The sequence below is a fragment of the Urocitellus parryii genome, chromosome 4, assembly GCF_045843805.1.
Source record: "Urocitellus parryii isolate mUroPar1 chromosome 4, mUroPar1.hap1, whole genome shotgun sequence".
NCBI classification, from domain to species: domain Eukaryota; kingdom Metazoa; phylum Chordata; class Mammalia; order Rodentia; family Sciuridae; genus Urocitellus; species Urocitellus parryii.
In genome coordinates this window covers 89,933,760-89,956,424 of record NC_135534.1, presented here as the reverse complement: position 1 = coordinate 89,956,424, position 22,665 = coordinate 89,933,760, and the positions used below count along the sequence as shown (strand labels likewise).

The window sequence follows — 22,665 nt, the reverse complement described above, 5'->3', positions numbered from 1 at the left end:
TCCTCTCCAAAGTGATTTCTAATGTAATATTTTCTTACTGTAAAATCTCTTAACAATCACATACACACATATACACACACTTATGTATATATATGTATATGTAAAGCATATACATAGAAGTATGTAACATATGTGTATATGATATTTTAGAATTTGTTTATTTTTCCTGTGATGATAAGCCTCTAGGTATTAAAATTTTTTGAAGAGAATTACCATCACATATACAGACCTAAACCAATAAAATGCCTTTTTGTCTCAATAAACATTCATTGTACTTTCTGCTGTTTGAGGTGTGAAAACAAAACTAGCACAAATCGGCTTTTCCCTCTTCACATTTTACAGATAGAAGATTCATTCATACCATGGGTCTTAGCAAACTCAGCATGTAATCTTTTTTTTCCCTCAAGTCAAGAATTTCTACTTTTTACTTAAAAGAAGCACTTAAGGGCTTCTCTTTTGGCAAATATGCATTGCTACACTCTTAAGCTTTAGGATCATTATTAAGTAAAATAAGAGCTTCTCAAACACAAGCACTGTGATACCATAATAGAAAATTAGATAATAAGATGGATGCTAAGTGACTAATGGGAGGTAGTATATACAACATAGATGCATTTGTCCAAGGGATAGTTGATGTCCCAGGAGGGACAAAGTGGAAGAGTGAAAGATTTCATTATGCTACTTAGAAAGGCATACAATTTAAAACTTATGAAATGCTTCTCTCTGGAATTTTCCACTAACATGAACAGGGGTAACTGAAACTATAGAAAGTGAAACTATGGATAAAGGGGAGTATTATATCCAATAGTCCTTATTGATGCTCTGCTCTTACTGGACTTTCACTCAAGAGGGATGCATTCTTTTTTTTTTTTAATTTTTATTATTGGTTGTTCAAAACATTACATAGTTCTTGACATATCATATTTCACACTTTGATTCAAGTGGTTATGAACTCCCATTTTTACCCGGTATACAGATTGCAGAATCACATCGGTTACACATCCACTGATTTACATATTGCCATACTAGTGACTGTTGTATTCTGCTGCCTTTCCTATCCTCTACTATCCCCCTTCCCTCCCCTCCCCTCCCATCTTCTCTCTCTACCCCATCTACTGAGGGATGCATTCTTTGACAATTTTATAGAATGAGGAGGTGAACTACATTAAAAATGATCTCTATTTCTGTCACCATATGTCACTATATGTATGAACTGAAAGCATTATAACATGAGCCAACATGTTGTATTTCTATCACTGTTTCATCTTCAACAAAAATCCGTATTAATGCAGGACTTCCTGTACTTTTATAGCTCCTTGGAAAGTCTATGTGTTTCTGCTTGAAGACAACTAATCTATTTTATGATGGTCAGAGAATAAGAACTTTCACAACTACTTTCTAAGCTCCAATGTATAGCTTCTCTAAGTTCCCTCCATGTTTTTCTACTTCCATAATAATCCATAGTCCATTAACAACAGAGACTAGGGGAGTCGCTTCAAAATATCTCAGGCAATTTTAGACTTGTGCCTAGAATATTCTAAGCCAAACAAGTTTCTTTATTACTTGTAACACCGAGCCTGTAGCTGGCTCCAAGCAGAGGTGGTTTTTTAGTCAGTTTTTTTGCTTCTGGGACTAAAAGATCTGACCAGAACAATTTTAGGGGAGGAAAAGTTTATGTGGAGGCTCCACAGTCCATAGAAGGCCAGCTCTATTCCTCAGGGCTTAAGGTGAGGCTGAACATCATGGGAGAGAGAGGGAAGCAGCTCACATGATGATCAGAAAGCAGAGAGAGAAGTCTCCACTTGCCAGATACAAATATATACCCCACAGCTACGTTCCCCAATTCCCACCTCCTCCAGCCACATCCTACCATTTCAGTTCCCACTCAATTAATCCCTACCAGGGGATTAATTCACTGATTGGGTTAAGACTCTCACAACCCAATCATTTCTCCTCTGAAGCTTCTTGCATTATCTCACATGTGAGTTTTTAGGGGACACCTCACATCCAAACTATAACAAGAGGGGACACCAGACCACAGAAAGAAATCTAACAGATGGAGCAAGAAGAAGAAGAAAACCAGTAGGCCTTAGAGAGTTGTAAGCCTTTAAAAGGAGAATGAATATTCAAAAGACTTCTTACCTTGTATTATTGTATTGTATATTTCAAATGAGCTAGAAGCTTTTGAATGTTCTTACCAAATAGAAACGATAAATGTTTGAGGTGATGGATATGCTAATTATCCTGATTTGATCATTGAACAATATATAAATGTATTAAAACATCGTATTTGCTCCATACAGACATATGATTATTATCTATCAATTACAAATAAACTAAAAATTTTAGAAAGAATTAAAAAGTTTTTTACTCATCTAAATTCAATATTTTATTGAATCTTAATCAATAGCTTTAGGCTTTAGTAGCATGAAAACTTGGGCAAATTAAGCTTAAAATTGAGTTAAACCTAACTTCAGCTGTACACACAGACTTTATAAAAAATAGAATCCTCAGATTGGCTGTTTTGATATTAAAGGAGAGGCAATATTCCTGATTTATATTCTTGATTCAAGTCTAAGATCTTAGCGGGAATGAAAAGCTTAAAGGGATACAGATCAATACCAGGGTCAGTCTTGTAAACAAATCCATTTCCCTAGATTTCTGATTTCCTTTTAGTATCTCACTCTGTACCTATGACTTAGGTCTCTAAGCCCTTTTCCGAATGTGCTTATATTGTAGTTTGTAGCAATACACAATGTTTCCTTTTATCTTTCCTAAAATAATTTATTTTAGATAGCAAGATGGTCCTTATCACTGTCATTCTGGATAGATAGCTTTTCTGGAGCTTTTCCAGCTCCTTTATGTCTTCCTAAAAGTCGGTGTGCTGACATGCACATGGCCCTCCAGATGCCTCTGCTGCAGACTTTAAGAAAGAGGGATGGTGGAGAGACTCGCTCGTGCTGTATCTGTTTCTAAGTCATTGCTATGTTCTGGTGTATAATGTTAAAAAATATCTAGTGTTGTTTGGGAGAAATATCCTGCAATAGACTGGCTTAGAAAAGTAGTTTTTGTTAGCAGGAAGGCAATATGATTGTTATCAGAACTTCCAGACATGTGAAGTAGTCTGCACGGCAGAATCACATGCAGGACTGAGACTGACCAAAGAGAAGGAGGAGATATACCATTATTGAGCCTGATGAATTATTCTAAGTGATTTACACTCTGAATTTTTGATATAGTAACACTTAAGTCCTCCATAATTGGGGGAAAGGCCAGAAGTGAAGTAACTTTTCCAACATCCAGATAGGTTTTTTACCCAGCCACATTCTTCTCTTTGTGTCAGTCAAAAAAATTTATTGATCACCTATTCTATGCCTCCCAGTGTGCTAGGCTGTGCAGTTTCAATGACAAGTAAGATAGGATCCTTGTCTTTAAAAATATTTGAGTCCGTTGAAAGGAAGCAGATATGTAAGCAAGTAAACATAGTTAAATGATTATGTGTGAGAGAGAGCACGTGTGTGTTCTAGAAGTTTGCTCATTGAGTTTCCTTCACAGCTTAAAATAGATGGGGTAGAGAAACTCTCATTCTGGCAGAAATTTAGGTTATGACAAGTCAGCTTTCAGGGAGGGAAGTTAGTATGGCAATATGCTATAGGAGGGTCCACAGTTCCCTCAACTGTATAGCTTTAATAGGACCTGAAAATTTCTATGCTTAGGTAAGAATAAAAACTGATTATTCAACCATATGTTGAGTTAAACAAGCAGCCACTACTAATGCTAATAATCAACAGAAAAGTCAATAGAATCCGAAATAGCTAGCAAAATGTCTTCCTTTACTTGTTTTATAATTATACCCCATTTCTTTTACCTTTCCTGTGGAATAGTATCTGATTAACTTTTATGTCTCTTAAAACCCCACATAGGTCCTCCATAATGTTTGCTAATCATCACCACATGCACTGAGATGGAGCTCAGTGATCATTGTACCATTTAGTGACAATTATCCCAAGAGTTCCAGAGTGACATTTGGTTCCCCACGCATGACTGGGGAATGAACCAGGATCATTCATCGCCATCTCAATAATAGTATTCTCTACTTACCTCACATTTCATGACGTACAGATTTTTATTTTACAAAACTTCCATCTTTGCAAGACTGTACTATCTATCACAGTGCCAATGCTCAGAGCATGCATGGATCATTGTTTAATTTCAGTGCAGATCACACCCAGGAATCCCAACATGCCTTTACATTTGTTAGTAAAGGTTTTATAATAACTGATTGAGGACAGCTGGATATTGTTTATGCCATAATGAAAATAATAATAATTACTGCTGATTAGCACTGTCCTGTGCCAGGAACCTGGTATTTGTTACCTTGTATAATTTTCACAGCACTCTTAGAAGTGGTTAATATTATTGTTCTTGTTTCGCCATGAGTGTTATGAGGCTTTAAGTCAATTACTAATAACTAGACTCAGTGTACTTTCAAAACCAGGTCTACTCTTCTTACAGTTGATTACCAAGAACCAAGCCTTGTATTTTTCCTGACCCTGTTGGTTTCCTGGGAAGTCAACTTTATTCTTTCTATAGAAAAAACACTCAGAGATTACAATTATAGATCACAATATTTCTTCTACTGTATAAAATCCAAGGGTTTTAGGATGACATTTTGAAAGAACTATTTTAACAATATTTTTTTCTGAATAGTTTCTAAATTCTTTTAACTATTGTCAGTTATCTCTTCAACTGGAAGGACAATGGGAAAGCACTCATTTCTAATTTGTTAATGTAAGGTATATGTGTCTGACCCAAAGACAACCCAGTGTTAAATCAACCTATTAAGTCAACCCTTTACCTTTGATTTTCCTCTCAAAGAACCACAATCTCAGTGGTACACACTGGGTAAAAACTACTGCCAACATTTCATTTTAAATGAATTGACATGTCAAGTTGAGAGAACTTAGGATATGAAAGCATTTGTAAACGGATCCCTATGTTAAAAACAAAAGTTTGTTTTTCTGAAAGCAGAGTCTATTCCTTTATTTTTCTTCTTTTTAAGAAATAGGTATTTTTGCTTGAGAATGTTAATTAGAAAAAAAAAGTCTAGGTCAGTTATTAAATATCACACAGATGAATAGGAGTTTGCCATTCTACATAGTTTCTGCTAAAAAAATTTCCCCCACACTTGAAGGATCACATATGCTCTCAAAATACCTAGTTTTTCTTGAGCCTTCTTAGAATCCTAAACAGTATGGATTTTGGCAACTACTTTGCTATCTTTTAAAGGAAAAGGAATACTTTTAAAATTGAACCGTATATACAATAAAGCTAGGAACATCACGTTTTGCTATAGCTCCATGTATGTTATGAATACACAGAGATGGCCTGTTTCTAGATTCTGCCTTGGATGACATGAAAAAAAATAGTTATACTTCATTGAATGATTGATAAATTCTCAGTAGCATATGAAGTACTTTGCATTTGTGATCACTTTAACACTTCTTTAATTCACTTTCAGTTTTCTGACCTGTAAAATAAGTGTAAAAATAGCACTCTCAGAGTGATTTGAACTTATTTAAGGTCACATGGCCAATAACTTGAAGAGCTTGGATTTGATTACAGGTCTTTGTAGCTCTAAAAGCCCAGGATCCTAACCACTATAAATAGTAGACGGGCAACATCTGCACTTCCACATCTCAACATTTATACCCTGGCCCTAATCAATTATGTTGTGAAAGGGGCAAAGCTATTTCCTCATAACCCTGTTTTCATAAATATCCAACCAGACACCCGTTTAGAAGTAGTGTGGGCCATTCTTGGTCAAGAGATAGTTTGCTTTCTCAGTTTGCTTTTATAGAATCTGTTTGGACTTAGCAAAGTGTAGTCTATTAAGAAGTTACTGTTTTGAAGTTCACATGGCATATTTCACAGAGAGGAACCTACGTAGGTGTTTGACACAGACCTACTATGAAACTGTGCCCCAGATAGACTCCCCCAAATACTGACTTATTGGCAGACATCCACTTACACACACATTTCTCCAGAAAGTTCCTCTTGATCCTTCCAAAGAATTTTTTTCAACCTACAACACATAATAGTTTTAGGATGGGGAGAAAACTAACTTTGAATCTGCAAAGTTGAGTTTAAGAGCAAACTTTCCCGCTGAAACTGTGACTTCAGGGAACCTTAAATTTTTCATCTGTGAGATGGGAATAGCATTTGCCCCACTTTGCTTCACACCCCATATTTATTTCAAAAAATCAATGTAGGAAAGCATTCTATGAAGAAAAAATGAAATGGCACTATTTTTAAAGGCAGGGACTTGGTGCCAAACAGATTTAGCTTTTAAACCAAATTTTAACACTTACTGGCTGCATGATGTTGACACATTATTAACCCTTAGCAAGATTATTGTGAAGATTAAATGAGATAATAATGATTCCCCTGCAACATAACAAGCTCTAGATAATAGGTTTTCTTGATTAAAATTTACATATGTGTGACCTTATTAAGAAAATAAAGAGAAAGGAAATATTAGAAAGATCTGAATGAAGATGTGAATAAATGTTGTATAGAAAGATGACTTGAGTTTATGGTAATTTGGGTTTGACTTTCACTCTCTAAATGACTGCAGAATATTAGGCCACATGGTACAAGCTACAGAACAATAACAAAACAGTGAAAGCATTTTCAATAAGTTTTCTTTTCTCTAAGGAGAATCACTCAATTTTTAGGGTTTATATCTATACCTCATCTTTTGATCCCGTGTTTGGCATATAAAGTTGCTTGATAATAACAATTGGTTAAAAAGATAACTGATATGTGCTTGCTTCTCCTGGAACCTTTCTAAATGTTCAGTCTCTCAAGTTTACCAGCAGTTCACAAAATCTATCAAAGATCCATCAAATGTGCATTATGAACCTAGATGAAATTATGACCATGAAGCATGCAATGTATGCAAAGCACGAAAATGATGCTGTGGAAAGTATGTTAAAAAAAAAAAACTAAAGATGAATTTTTCTCTTGAAATGTACTATCCCTTAAGACGCTGGTAACTTCTGCTGTGTAACAGAGTAAAATCTGCTACTTCTATATTATTGTTTTTTTTATTTTGCTTTGTTTTTCTTAGAATGACTACAAAAAACTGTCAATGCAATGCAAAGATTTTGTGGTTGGACTCCTTGATCTATGCAGAAACACTGAAGAAGTTGAAGCCATTCTGAATGGGGATGTTGAAACACGGCACCCGGGTGATCACAGCCGTCCCAATCTGAGCCGTTTAAAACTTGCCATTAAATATGAAGTAAAAAAAGTAAGGTCAGGCATGAAGCCCGTTTTCATTATTTCAGTTCCTACCACTGCTAAATGAGGATGAAGGCTTGGCATTGTTAGACTGAGCTGGGTTTTTCTAATTTACAGTTTCACTAGGCAGATTCTCTAATGAATCATACACACGAGAGGCACTCAATCAGCACCACATGTCAGTTTTTTTAATTTAGACTTATTTATGCAGAACATAACAGTGATTGCCATTTTCTTGATTTAAGTGATGATATAAAAATAGCCTTGTGTATACAAATTATAAGGTGATTGTTGCATGATAGGGATCTCATTAGAGTATTTCAAACTCAACTACATTTTTCCATTTGTTGATCTTTTTCAATACAGAGCCAATACCTTTAATTCCTTCTTTAGAGCATTTGAATCCCCTCCAGCTGTATCTTTATCTGAAGGATGTTTTTTCAGTTTTTGTCTTCATGCAGTGGTGCCTACCCCTTTCCTAGGATATGTAAGATCTTTTTGTCCCCCACCCCCATACCACCCCCTCTAAAGGAGATTGAACCCTGGGGTGTTTAATCTCTGAGCAACATTCCCAGCTGGTTTTATATATTTTGTATTTAGAGACAGGACCTTGCTAAGTTGCTGAGTCTGGCTTTGAACTCATTTGTAATAAAAGTAATCCCTGTTTCTTGCAAGTATTCAAATAGTACAGCCATAGCTTACCTTATTCTGTCCAACGCTTAATGGAGAGTGACTAACCATTGTCACATTTTTTCTCTCCACAAATTTATATCTTGGATATCTTCATGTATCAGTCAATAAACATCCACTTCTTCTCTTCAAAGCCTCCATTGTTGTATCAGTTTAATCAATTTACTGTTTAAGGATGTTTACTCCATTCTTTAGTTAGTAATTTATTACAATCTTGACTTTTTTGTACAGTGCACACATTTATGTAGCTTGTTTACTTGCATGAGTCATATCTGTAGACAAAATTCCTGATGTGGAATTGATATGTCAAATTTTCATTTTTAAAATTTAAAACTTTTGTTAAGTTTTCCTTCAAAGCAGGTGTACTAGTTTACACCCACCCACAATGTATAAGAGGGTTTACCTCTTCCACCCACAATGGATGTTACTAAACTTTACCATTAGGAGTACATAAACATTTTATCTAGTTTTAATTTATTTTCAAAGTTAACCATCCTTAAGACTCATTTGTAGTTCTTTTATATAATATTTTAATATTCTTTACTAAGTTCTATTTTGGGTTATTGTTTTTATATACTGAATAAGTTTACTCTCTGTTTTATATAAAAACTCAAATAATTGAGAAAAATATTTGTAAAAAATAAACATTTGAGAATAAAAAATTCTGTAAAAAGTGATATTTAAAGTTTTCTTAGTTGAATTTCTGTCATAAGAATAAAAAGAGCTATCAGTGGAATGGAACAGGCAGCCCAGAAACAGATTGACATACAAAGGGGAAGAGCAGAAAATAGGTTCAGCATTTTAGGTTAGTGCAGGAAATGTGGCCTAATTTTTAAAAAGTCTACACATTTAGGCTAGTGTAATCTTAACCTCACTTTTAATAGAAAGAAACACACACACACACACACACACACACACACATACCATGCACAAACACAAATCACAAAAGCCCTTGTGGAAAATATTGATAAATCATCTCATAATATTACATTTCAAAACAAATTTTATATGCTTTGAAAGAAAGCCTGTTAGTCATAAAAGAAAAGCTTGATAAATTGGAATCTCCAAATTTATACCATATGCAATAGAGCCTCTTACCATCTTGCTTGATGTCTGTTAATTAGATGTTTCATGTTTGTTCTTTAATTCCAACAATATTTTTCATGGGAAAGAACAAAGCTAAATATTAGAACATGTGAGTATAATTTATGCTGAACCGTTCTTTAATCAAGCTGTTAAATGTTTTCTCACTGCCCTGCTAGTTTGTAGCTCATCCAAATTGCCAACAGCAGCTTCTCTCCATATGGTATGAAAACCTTTCCGGTCTAAGGCAGCAGACGATGGCAGTCAAGTTCCTCGTGGTCCTCGCTGTTGCCATTGGACTGCCCTTCCTGGCTCTCATTTACTGGTGTGCTCCTTGCAGCAAGGTAGGTCTGTGAAGCCTGCAGCTCTGTTATCCTCCAGAAGTATGTGATAGGAGGGAAACATTCTATTTCCAAAATGAAAATTTCATGGAGGTATAAGTAGTGTTTAAATAATCTGTTGTTCTTCATATCACAAAATAGTACACTTTTTGCTAGGGAAATATAGAAGTAAAAGTGGAAGAAGAAAAAATTCACCTCTGATATTACTACTGTTAATGTGTGAAAGAAAACCTTAGTTACTACATTAATTTATCACCTTTCAGTCCTTTCCCTAGGCACATCTATGCATATACTTTTATATGTTTTAATGGAATCATCATAAAAATTATTGATTTCTACTCTTTGTTTTTCCTCTGGCAATGTTTGAGATGGGAGTTCTGTTTTGTGTTTATTTTAGCTGATAGGACCAGACAGTCGTAAATGACAATCATGTAAATCCTCATGTGAACTTATTTCAGTTAAGAATATTTATATCAGGGACAAAGTACACCAGAAACCAACAACAAAAATAGACTATTTTCTTAGCAAAATCTATTTAACCAGGCTTCGGTGAAAAAAAGTTCCAGTGAACTTTGTGAGGAATATCAACCCACTTGTCTCTTAACCGCCTAGAAATTTGTGTCCTGGCTTGCTAACAATCCTATTCCTCATGTGTTTGAAGACTTCTTTTTAGATCTGATTAAGTTTATATGTGAGGCAAATTGAAATAATTCTAAAGCTGCCTGTGTTCTGGAGCATGTACATATGTGCTATGTGGAAGCATCAGCTGATCTCCCATTCTTCCATCTTGCCATTCTTAAACATGTACCCAGCTCATCTTCAGACACATGTAACACATGGGTACAGACATATACACCATCATGCCCAACATATCGCCTTCTTATTACTTAGTTACATGGTCGATGTTTCAGCCATTTAGAGAGCTCTCAAAATGATTCATTCTAGAAAGCTGATACAAAGTCATTCACACAATGGGAGATTCATACTTATTTCTAGTGACCGTGGTAGGAACTTCTGGGAACTAGACATTTTCTTATGACAGAAAAATCCAACATCATAGTTTTTTCACCTTAATATATATATAATCAAAAATCAATCTCTAGAAATAACATGAATGAGGAATATAAAATGAAAATAATGAGATTTATTAGAATAGCATTTATTGTGACAGATTTTCTCCTAGAAAGTTAGATTGTTCCCTCTTTTCACAGGAAGACAAATTTCACTTTGCAAAATAATAAAAAAAATCTAAATGGTCCTCAATTGAACATAAGTTGCATCTATGTATATATTTTGTTCTACTTCAACTCATATTTTCTGTCTTTGGAGATTTAAGCTGAATTATCTGTTATCACTGTGATCTGTTAAAATATTCTTTTCTGAAGTTAATAATTATCCTTTCCTATAACCATAAAATTCAAAAGCACAATGCCTTTTAAAGCATCTGGTGCTTTGAAACAGGCTATTTAAAACAGTTCTTTGATTTACACATTTCGTGAATTTTGATTGAATCCTAATTAACCTGATTTCCTTCACTATTTCTTCTTCTCTGGCCATGTTTTTTTCTGGCATTTGTTTTCCATCCTCATTTATGAGCAATAAGGCAAATAATCACATTAAGTGGACATTTCAAAGGATTTTTTTTCTGTTTTACTTTTTTTCGGTCTTTTGAAACATCATGATAAAATCTATTTTGTAATTTTTCCCGTTAGCAATGAGCATAAACATTATTTGCTGGTCACAGGATTTACTTTTTACTGGAGAGGGGAAATAGCTTCCTTTGAATGGATGCTTTTAAGGTATATTTAAATTATTTTAGAATTTCCAATATGTCCCATGAGAATTGATCCAGATCTGGTTGTTGTAAGCATCTGTCTCTTCATAGAAGCCCTGTTTCTGTTTATAGTTGGTTTTCTGTCCTCAGAGGGCTTTTCTCTTTCCTTTTCAGAAATTATTTGTCCTTACTTATTCACATTCTTCTATAGCCCAAATATTAGTTGCCACATGCTCATGACAATAATAATAGGTTACACTGTGACTTCAAATAATCTTGGTTTAAGCTAGCCTTAACCTTTTTGATTTCTATGGGTTGGATATTCAGGCATTTGGTCATAAACAGATACCTAAAAAGAGTATTATATATAACATTTAAAGTCAAGCATTTCTTTGTATTTACCCTTAAATATTTGCCAGGTACACCTGTTGTTCAACTTATTCCACAAACTCTCTCCTTATTTTTAGTGTTTTTTTTTAAAGAAACCTGTTTATATTCCAGAAGACATACATGGAAATTTTATTAAGATGGATAATTTACTTATGTTCCTAAAGTCCACTGACCAGTGACAACATTTTCCTTACTTTAAAATGAAATGCAACTCTCAACTGTTTGTAACAAAAAATGAGGGATATGAGAAAACTCACCACTTGGGTTTCCTGACAAGCCACTTTTTGTTTGTCTGTTTGCTTGTTTTTTTTATTTTTTAAGAAGAAACAGCAATGCCTGGTTTGATTGTTCACTCTCCCTTCAGAGTAAAATGAAGGGATTATATTATATAAGGGTGAATAGCCCAGTGGAGAGGAAGACAAGCCAGGCAGGGTACAGAGAGGTCAGGTGCTGCACTTAGTTAACCGTACATTGACTTCAGAGATGTCCAGGCAAGCCAAGCTAAGCTTCCAGAGTTATCAGAATTATGGCCCATTCTAATGTGGGTAGTTTTATTTTCAGCCCTGTCTTATGTCCCCAACCTCATTTTGTCATCTTTCATTTCTTTCCTATTTATTTGGTTCTATTTTAATTTATGTTATTTTGTATTTTTGGTGTCCTTGAAGCTTTTGTCTTATTCTTGCCAAAACAAGGCAAGTAATACATCATCTATCCATGAATTTCACTACTAGCAGATATTGCCCCCAGTTCCATTTTGTCCAAAACAACCTAATACATTTTTAATTTGAAAAGAAATTGGTTTAAAATGTATAAGTGCTTTTTCCATGAGGAGATGCTGAATCTGGCAATAGATTTTTGTTTGCTTGACTACGTGATTAAAATAAATCACATATACAACATAGAATTAAAATTGTATATATGGCATACCATGGAGAAAGAAAGACATATTGATGTTTATTATTATGGGTTCTTCCTTAAGGAAAACAAGAAAACAAATAGATTACACACACATACTGAATTTTGTTCCCCATTTGACAGATGCCCAGATCCCCTGAAACACAATCTAGATCCTCTGTCTCCATAGGCTAAGATCTATGCATTTCAGAAAAATAAATGCTATACTATAGGGACACTATAGTTTTTACCATCTCCATATTTCTTACGAAGAATCTGATTTTCATATAATTTAGGAAATGTGCTCATTGTCACTCAGTTGATGAGAGAATGAAGCTGAAATCTCACCTGAAATGTTGGACTTTAAATCCAGTATCCTTCCAGAACATTGTTCCAATATATTATGGGAACTGTTCTCCCACCCTGTCCTCAGTTGGGAGTTTCTCTTCTTGGTACTCATGACTTTTAATCCACTTATACTTTCACCAGGATAGCAACTTCAGCTGCCTCAATGGCATGAACATCAATGAAGTAGACGTAAAGGCAACAACAGGGATTTATACACTGCAACGAAGACTCAGTTCAATACTTTCATTGTTTCCTCAATACTTAAAGCCTACTATACTAATTTACTTTCTATGAATAGCCCTGATATATGTTCTGTGTTTTTTCACCAATATCGTATAGTATCTTAAGAACTTAAATATCCTTGATGTAAAATTTGGTTTATTCAGCTATTAATTAAGTACATCAGCACATATAAGTGAAGAATGTGATCAAAATGTTATAATGGCATGCAGAAATGATTATAACACCAATTATATAAATATGAATAATTATTTTAGGAGGACTTTGAATTATGCAGAAGTTTTTTTTTCTTATATGTATGTGTACGTATTTTGCAAAATGCACAAAACAAAGTTAAGATTTTCTTTTGGTGTGTGTTATGACAGATAGGAAAGATAATGCGTGGACCATTCATGAAGTTTGTAGCACATGCAGCCTCCTTCACCATATTTCTGGGACTTTTAGTCATGAATGCAGCTGACAGATTTGAAGGCACCAAACTTCTTCCTAATGAAACCAGCACAGATAATGCAAAACAGCTGTTCAGGATGAAAACATCCTGCTTCTCATGGATGGAGATGCTTATTATATCCTGGGTAATAGGTAAAGGCTGATTTTCTGTCATCATTTCTTTTTGCAGGCTTAGCAGTTGGACTGAATGACACTGATTCTTTCACACATCAATTATACAAATATATGCAGCATGACACAATACATCACACATCATGATTTCCTTTGTGTTCTTAAAGCACGGTTGCCTTGGGTTCATTATTGATGTCCTAGTCTCCTCATATGACATGTGCTTTTTGCATTTTTAAAACAAAACAAAACAAGAACAAAAAAAATCAAAGCAAAAAAACAGGAAGAGAACATCATGGTATTAAACAAACCCCACTGGTGATGAAGAACTATCATTCATATTTTTGGAGAGCTGGGATTTCAAACTTGAATACAACCACATGATTTTATGTTGAGATGTAGTAGAAACTGAAGCTAATAGCCCCTTGCTTTTATTAAATATTTATCATATGTGCCAGGAATTTTTCAAAGCACTTTACATACATCAAATCACATGATTTCTCTGTGCCTCAGTCTTCTGGCATGTAATATATAATAACATCTATCTTTTGGACTTATGTGAGGATTAAATAGCTTGCTTTAGATCTCTCAAATGACAAATAAAGAGAAAGAATTCAGTCTTATTCACTACATGTTTTTTCCTTAGAATTCAATATATCCATGTCATGACATTAAATATAATACAAATGAGACAAACATTTCAAATGTGTATTTATTAATAAAGAAATTCAATAGCTATTAAGTGTCTTCGTGAGGTAATAAGGACACTAAGGTGAATGAGAAGCAGTTTTTGCACTTGAGAAAGGTAAGTCTAGGAGACAAGTCAATAAATCAATCAGTAATTAATCTCAACATGACAAATGCTATACTTTGGGAACTGTTAAGATCTTATGAATATATACAAATTGTGCATCTAAATCTGAGTGAGGTGAAGTGTGGAAGGGGCATGGAAGTTTTACCTGGATAGTAGCTTCAATTTGAGACTTCAAGGAAAAAGGAATGTTAGCTGGACAGAGTGTTTGAGAGATAGGGATACTGCAAGGCTTGGGAACATTAGATGCAGAGTTGTGAGACTCCAGGGTCTGGTGTTTGTGGATGTGGGTAAGAGGAGATAAGGGTGATGAAATGGACAGAGGAGATTTTCAGTGGTTGGTGATGTGATCAGATCACATTTCAGAAAGGTCTAAGTGGTTCTGGGGTAAAAGGTGGCTTCAATGAGTGGTAGGTCCAGAGGCTGAGACCCAGTTATGTGATCTCTGTGAGGAGGATGAGGGCCAGAACTCAGGGGATGGTGGAAAGGACCTGAGAGCTGCTTAAAAGATAAACTGCAAGGAACTTGGTGATTCTTACACATTGAAAGGGAGATCTGTGGATTCATAGATCAGTAGGTGGATGGTGACTGAAATTCTGTAAGAGGAAAAATATAGAAGGAAGTCCATGCCTGGGACTAGGAGAATGAAAAGTTGATAAATACGTTTGGGTTTGGCTTTGAAATGCCCATGGAATTTCCAGGTGGAAATGTCCGCTAGGTAATAGAAAGTATGATTTTGGTAAAAGCTGATGGTTAAAATTCCAGCCATCCTCAATTTCCAAGTGGCACATAAGGCTCTGAGTATGCATAAAGTTACCTAGGGTGGTATTATATAGGTGTCAAAAGAAGAGAGCACAGGGGATCTGCCTAATAGACTTTTAATAGTCCATAGCTTTCTTCCCACCCAGACCCCCCTTTCCCATCTCACCTCCCTTCTGTTACTTGGAGAGAAATCTTAATCACTTTTCTTTTACTTCTGGGCCAGAACATGTTTGGTTTTTTTTTTGTTTGTTTTTTTTTTTTTTTTTTTTTTGCTTCTTCACATTAGAGCCAAGTGGGATGATCAATTGAAATATGAGGAAGAACTGTGAAAATTATTGAATAATCCTTTCAAATGCATGTGAGTTAATTCAACAGACATTAGAGAGTTATTTATTCAAAACTTTGAATCTCTTCATTTTCTGGATACATTTGAAGGAAAAAGATTAAGCAGTAGCTTAACATGTAAATTGTATCACTAAAGTAATTATAAAGTTAAAATAAAGAAGAGTTCTTTAATTTTCACTATTTCTTTTTTCATTTTTTATTATGGTTTCTTTGTTGACTCATAAGTTATTTTTTTAATATTTATTTTATGTAGTACTGAGGATCGAACCTAGTGCCTCGCACATGCGAGGTGAACGCTCTACTGCTGAGCCACAGCCCCTTCACTATTTCTTTTTTAATTTAATTGATGAAACTAAACAAATTGCATTTCATCTCTAATATCTGACTTAAGAATAAATAGCCTTTGGATATTAGACTAATAACCTATGTGCTACAGTTTATTTTAAATGTATTAGAATATGTACAATACATAATACAGTACTTGGTGCATAGAAAATAATCAATAAATTTCAGATAATTAGATTTTTCACTAAGAGTCTATGTAACTTCTGTGTAGAGCTAGCATTTCATACTGAATACCTATTAGGCAAGATTCCTTTAGTTCAAGATGAAACTTTGAAAAAACTAAGTTTTATACAAGAGCATTAGAGAAGATGAATGTTCATTTCTTTCTTTATCATGATCTACCCTCCTCATAGTAACTTTTTTATTATAAACTTCAGAAGTTTTTTTTTTCTTTTTCATTTAGAAATGTAAACCAAGACTATTAAATTAACCTTTACTTTTGTGAATAAAAGCATTTTTCTTGGAATTCTTGTCCTATTCACCTTTGTATTTCACTTCAGAGACTATCTCACTGTGTTTATTTAAAGGGAAAGTAATGAACAACACAAAACAGATAGCTATGTATTTCTAGCACGTTAGACTCCTGGTCCAATTATTGACTCTGGTAATTATTTCCCTTTAAATTGTTGTAGAACCTTCTGGAAATATTAATAAGAAGTGGCCTATCTAGTTTAGAGCCTGGATGTATTACATTCGCTTGAGGGAACAGATTAACATTAGTGATCACAGAATTCAAACTTATCTAATTTTTAGTTGAGGAAAAAAAGCTGAAGGATAGAGCTAACATTTCAGGATGTCTTGACAAGGCAGAATGGCAAGCTTAACCAATGAGACTAGGGGTGGTGGTAAGGGGTTGAGTGAGATCCAGGAAACCTGAGGCGTATTTATTTGGAGGGCCCTATTTAGAGAAAAAGAAGACAAAACAGCCCTGGACAAAGCATAGGCAAGTAGGGTTATCTCAAAGCTGAAGCTTCATTAGCTTTACCTTAAACCTGTTCCTGCTGGAGAAGAACAAATTTAATGAGCACACAAGTGGGTTGTTTGTTAAAAAATTTTAGAGGCAGAGGGAGCTGATTCATTCTCTACTGCTCTAGAGGGCAGAAATAGAACCAACAGATCCATTTCGAAGGGCTATTCCTGAAAATTTGACAGTGGGATGAGCGGCCTTTAGAAGGAGCAAGCACCTGTCTCCAGATGCATTTGAGAAGAGAGGAGAAATAAGACACTCTCGCTTCAGGCAAAATAGTTCAGGGTTTTTGTTTTAGTGTGTAAGCTTCAGGAAGGTATCATTTGTACCAAGAATTCTATTCTGAGAGAGAGAGAGAGAGAGAGAGAGAGAGAGAAGATAGAGAAAGGGAAGATTTGAAAACTGCAGGACTGTATGTATTCAGATGTCGCTTCAGTCTGTAGTCCCTATGCTTGTTGCTCTGAATGATCCTCATCTCCTGTTGAGGCTGGCAGGATTTTTCATTTCTGTTTTGAGACAGAGAGGAGAGACGGGGGCGGGGTGGGGAGAGAGGGGGCGGGGCGGGGAGAAATGCACTCATGAAGTATTTCCTATTACAAATTTGACCCACTAGAGTACATGTGAATTCAATTCTTATCCCTTTTTAACTTGAAAGAGCTGGAAAGCATTAGTGAAGTTGTCTCAAGTTCACATTTTCTATGCTACACTGAATGCTGGTTTTGAGAAAAGCATATGACATGCTCTTGGAGGGCAGAGGCCATGACATTTTCTTCATCTCAACAGGGCTCCATGACCATTTATTTGGCAGGTTCTGTGACAGACATTTAGGCCAAATGTGAGAATTTGGGGCAGGTGGTTGCTGAGGATAATCAGAGAAGACTAATTTTAACCATAGACTTTGAAAGTCCTCCTGGTGGAAGGAGGTTTTGATTAGTTGTTGGTATTTGGATTATATTTCCTCAGATGGCTAGAGGGTCAGACAGATGTCAGAGAGCAGGGTATCTTAAAGTAACTTACTTTTAATCAAGTAACAATCTCCAAAGTAAGAAACAGAATATGTACTAATTGCTGTAACTTCTTCTCATCTTTCACTATGCTTGTTTTAAATGTGAACTCACAGTGTACATAATATTTTAAACTTTTAAAATTTAACTTTATGGCATAAAGATTTTTCAGATGTGTGTTAGGTCCTCCAAGAAACAGGCACAATGATTAAATGTACAATAGTTGGATTGGGAAAAAAATGGAAATTTTATTAAGGAACACTTTTTGTGAGAGAAAAATGAAGATCTTGCTGGGAAGGTTGCAAGGACTTTCAAATTTGGATGCAAGTCTAACTCTAAGGGTTTTAGAGAGGGAAGGAAATCATCTTAGGTTGGGGGCATCCTAGCTCTCAATGAAGACTAAAGCAAGTTTGGCAAGAAATCCTGAGCCAAAGTGAACCATTAGAAAAGACCCATGGATCCTAAGAAGGGGCACCCTCAGTCATTGGCCAGGAGCAGCCATGGGAGGCAAAGCCTTGGTTAAAAGATATAATGATTTTCAGAAGGTAGTACCTGAGGTCCATGGACAATAAAATTCCTGTAGTTGGAAGTCAGTAAAGCACATTCTCATGGTCCCATCTCCCCATGAAAATTAATAAGTTATCATATCAAATCCCTGTTTGATTGCCTATCTGTGGAAGTCCCTTTGGTTTTTCTATTTTAAGTGTGTAAGAGTGTTTGTGTGTTTTGGGTATTATAATGAACATCTTCTGAACATTTCTCTATGTGTACAAAGAATAGACCGATAGAATGCTTTTTGTTTTAGGCATCTTGATGAAGTTTGTCAGATTGCATTCTGGTGATATACTGATATTGCTGGACTGTGAGATTGGTGGGGATGTGAGAATTATGGCTGTGCGGGAAAGTTGGGGCCAAATTTGGAAGGATTTTGAAAAGGAAATCTCTCTTAATCATGAGAATCATCTTCTTATATCACTTGGATCAAATGGCTAACAACCAATATCTATTGATGATGGTTCCCTCATCTCAGATTATTTTTCTCTTGTCAGTAAACATAGTTTGCATTTGAATTATCTATATACAATGGAATACTATCAGGCTGAGAACTTTCAATTTTATTTTGTTTCATGGAAGAGCTAAGGCTGGAATGAAATTGACTTGATATTTTAACCTCTTTTTGATGCAGGCATGATATGGGCTGAATGTAAAGAAATTTGGACTCAAGGCCCCAAAGAATACTTATTTGAGTTGTGGAATATGCTTGATTTTGGTATGTTAGCAATCTTTGCAGCATCATTCATTGCAAGATTCATGGCATTTTGGCATGCTTCCAAAGCTCAGAGCATCATTGATGCAAATGATACTTTGAAGGACTTGACAAAAGTTACATTGGGAGACAATGTGAAATACTACAATTTGGGTGAGTTTTCATTATGCAGTCTACATAAATTCATAAAAATTCAGAATTTTCTTATACAAGAGATGTCACTAGTAGTCAGTAACTGCCCAATTCTCCTAAAATTATTATTTAGTTTTAAACATCTGTATTTGAAGAATGAGAAGCTGTAAATGAAAAGTCCTACTTTGTGCTTTTTCCTTTGATTTATCTACTGGGTAGAAATCTCTCTTAATCATGAGAATCATCTTCTTGTATCACTTGGATCAAACGGCTAACAATCAATTTCCATTATTGCCTATCTCATCTCTTAGATTATTTTTCTTTTGTCACTAAATATAGTTTGCATTTGAATTATCTATATACAATGGAATACTTTCTAGCTTTATAAAAGAAGGAAAGCCTGTCATTTATGACAACATGGATGAACCTGGAAGACATTATGCTGAGTGAAATAAGACAGGCACAGAAAGACTCCAAGAGCTCACTTATGTGTGGAATCTAAAAAAAGTCTGACTCATAGTAGAGTCATGATGGTTTCCAGGAATGGGGAGAAGATGACCAACTGTATAAAGTTACAGTTAGGAGGAATAAGTTCTGATGTTCTGTTGTACAGCGTGATGACTATAGTTAATAATAATGTACCATATACTGGAAAATTGCTAAGAGAGTAGATTTTAAATGTTCTCAATACACATGAAAAAAAAAGTATGTGAAGCAATGGGTATGTTAATTAGCTTGATTTAATCATTATGAAACATACATATATGTCAAAACATTATATCATACCATATATATATATATATATATATATATATATATATATATATATAATTTTAAAAAATCCACAATTGAGTGCTACTTCCATTTAAAGACATGTAACTTATTTGAAAGCAAAGGAATATTTGAGTTCTTTCAGTACTCCCAGTAAAATAACTAATACCACCATTTCCCAACCAGGCTTTGAACTAAAAAACAATGTGGAGGCCTACAGTAAGCTCAAATACTAATGAAATTTAGGGTAGATGACATAGATCTATTAGTCAATGGGATCGATAATATTGAATCCTAGAATTAGGAAGACTTATTCTCCCAGTTTCCAAACAACAATGGACTAGAGCAGTCCTTCCCACCAGGAGTGGGTGGCAGCAAGCACCTAATCATGGGAGATACCTCTGTGGAGGACACAGAAGAATTCCTAAGAGGGTAGTGCTGAGCCATGTACACCCAATTAGTCAGTCATCCCAGTTTAGCAATCAGATAAGTCCCCTATCTTCCCAGGAGACAAATGACTAAGGGGTGGAAATAGTTTCAGTTATTTGCTTAAGAAAAACTCCTCCTTGTTAGAAATTGGAGTTGGGAAAAATATAATCCCTTTGAATACTTATTTCAAACTCTCTGATAACAGGCTAACACTTAATTGGCACCTCTGTGGGTTTCATGGTTATATCATATAAGATCTCCTCTTTGCATTATAAATTTTTAATGTTTATTATAATCTTTAAATACTTTAAAAATATGAATAATTTTAGAAGATTTCTATCTATAGATAATGCTACTTATTCAAAGCACTATAAAAAGGAAACTACATTTATTAGTTTTTTATTATCTTTTCCTAATTCTACTATTCAGAAAATAAGTGAATACAAATTTATATTTTCTCTGGCAGTGTTTTGCTTTTTCCTCCATAATGGTTTTCTTGATTGGGTTTTTGATGACTTGATATAATAATGCCAGAAAAATTCACAAATGAATTTTTGCAACATTTTTGTGGTAAAATAGACTTGTTTGAATAACTGATAAAAATTATTTCTAGTAAGTTTAAATAACTGCAAGTATTCCACAGGAACCAAATTACATTATAGTGTAATTAGTTTAAGACTAAAAAAATAGGAGATACAATTTATTAAGTGCCCAGATACTTTCTAAACACTGAATATATGTAAACTTACTAAATTTTCACAACAGATAAGAGAAATGGGAGTGACATTATCTCATTTTTAGAGGGGGGGAAATAAACAAAGAGAAAAGTAATTTGAATAAGTTCTTTCAGTTGTGATTATCAATATTATATTGATAGTTGATCAATCAATGTACAGGAATTCTCAGTTACTGAGTCTATAGGTTCAGCACTTAAATATTATGCTATACCCTTATGGGAAATTGCTAGCAAACCAGAAGTCATCATCTTCTCTCAATGAATGTCAGAAGCTCCGATACAGCTGACACTAAAGAAACCCTTTAAGATCAGAAATTTCATTTGTGAGCTATATTTTTAATGTAATTATATATGATTTTTTTTCTCAGAGAAGAAGTTATCTACATAAGAAACTTACCATCACTCTTGTCTTTGATTTTTCCTAGCCAGGATAAAGTGGGACCCTTCTGATCCTCAAATTATTTCTGAAGGTCTTTATGCAATTGCTGTAGTTTTAAGTTTCTCCAGAATAGCATATATTTTACCTGCAAATGAAAGCTTTGGACCTCTGCAGATATCACTTGGTAGAACAGTAAAGGATATCTTCAAGTTCATGGTCATATTCATCATGGTGTTCGTGGCCTTTATGATTGGAATGTTCAACCTCTACTCCTACTACATTGGGGCAAAACAAAATGAAGCCTTCACAACGTACGTTGTCTCAGCTGTCTTGATGATGGAAATTGCCGATTGAATAAGCATTCATTTAGCATTGTTCATATAATTCCATGCTTGGGTAAAGACTTCCTCTCTTGTTCTTTAGCAAAATGTGAGATCTTAAAATGAGATCTAAAACATAGGAAACTAAAATAACAATAGCTAACTTTTTTAGAGCCAGTTATTGTAGTAAATACCTTTAAGAATAACTTAATTATCCACATTCCACAGAAGAAGGACATTGAAATTCACAAAAGTTAAATAATTTGCCAAATGTTCCATAGCTTCTAGTATGTGGGAAAGCCAGTTTGTAGCCTCTTTTCAATGACCAGCATCTATTGCCCTAAAATGCTCTCCTATTTACTAGGGATCTGGGGCACTGAATATGATTAACAGCTGCATTCCTAATTCAATTTCTCAGAATTTATCTTTGGGAAAGTTCAAGTTATCAGTGATAACAAGAGTTTTGACTAAAGTTCACCATGGGCACATGTGTTTTTTATAAAATCTGTTTGGAATAGATTACTCAAATGTTAGATCTTCAATGTTACAATGAGAAAAATCAACTGAAGCAGAACCTACTGTTTTCCATATTCTTCTAAAGTTCATTTTTTTTTCAGGGAAATGAAACCACCTGGGTTAAGCAGATGGGTTTAGCTCTGATGAGTCATTATGCCTAAAGCACTGGAATTTCTACCTAAGGCATGTCAGTGATTTGGGTAACACTGACTTGTGTACACTGTTATTTTTTTCCTTAAGATGCATTCTATTGTTTTT

The 22,665-nt window shown here is 34.7% G+C and overlaps 1 protein-coding gene across 5 annotated transcripts in view; it reads left to right on the top strand.

Moving 5' to 3' along the window:
* Positions 1 to 22,665, top strand: part of Trpc6 (transient receptor potential cation channel subfamily C member 6) — a 115,879-nt gene that overhangs the window by 78,373 nt on the left and 14,841 nt on the right. For 2 of the 5 annotated variants that reach the window (XM_077797700.1, XM_026392476.2), the window contains exons 3-7: positions 7,133 to 7,315; positions 9,258 to 9,422; positions 13,431 to 13,647; positions 19,044 to 19,277; positions 21,618 to 21,882. In XM_077797700.1, coding sequence (XP_077653826.1) covers positions 7,133 to 7,315; positions 9,258 to 9,422; positions 13,431 to 13,647; positions 19,044 to 19,277; positions 21,618 to 21,882 — 1,064 coding nt within the window. The remainder of the gene's footprint in view (positions 1 to 7,132; positions 7,316 to 9,257; positions 9,423 to 13,430; positions 13,648 to 19,043; positions 19,278 to 21,617; positions 21,883 to 22,665) is intronic. The other 3 variants (XM_026392477.2, XM_026392478.2, XM_026392479.2) reach the window with 3 other exon arrangements.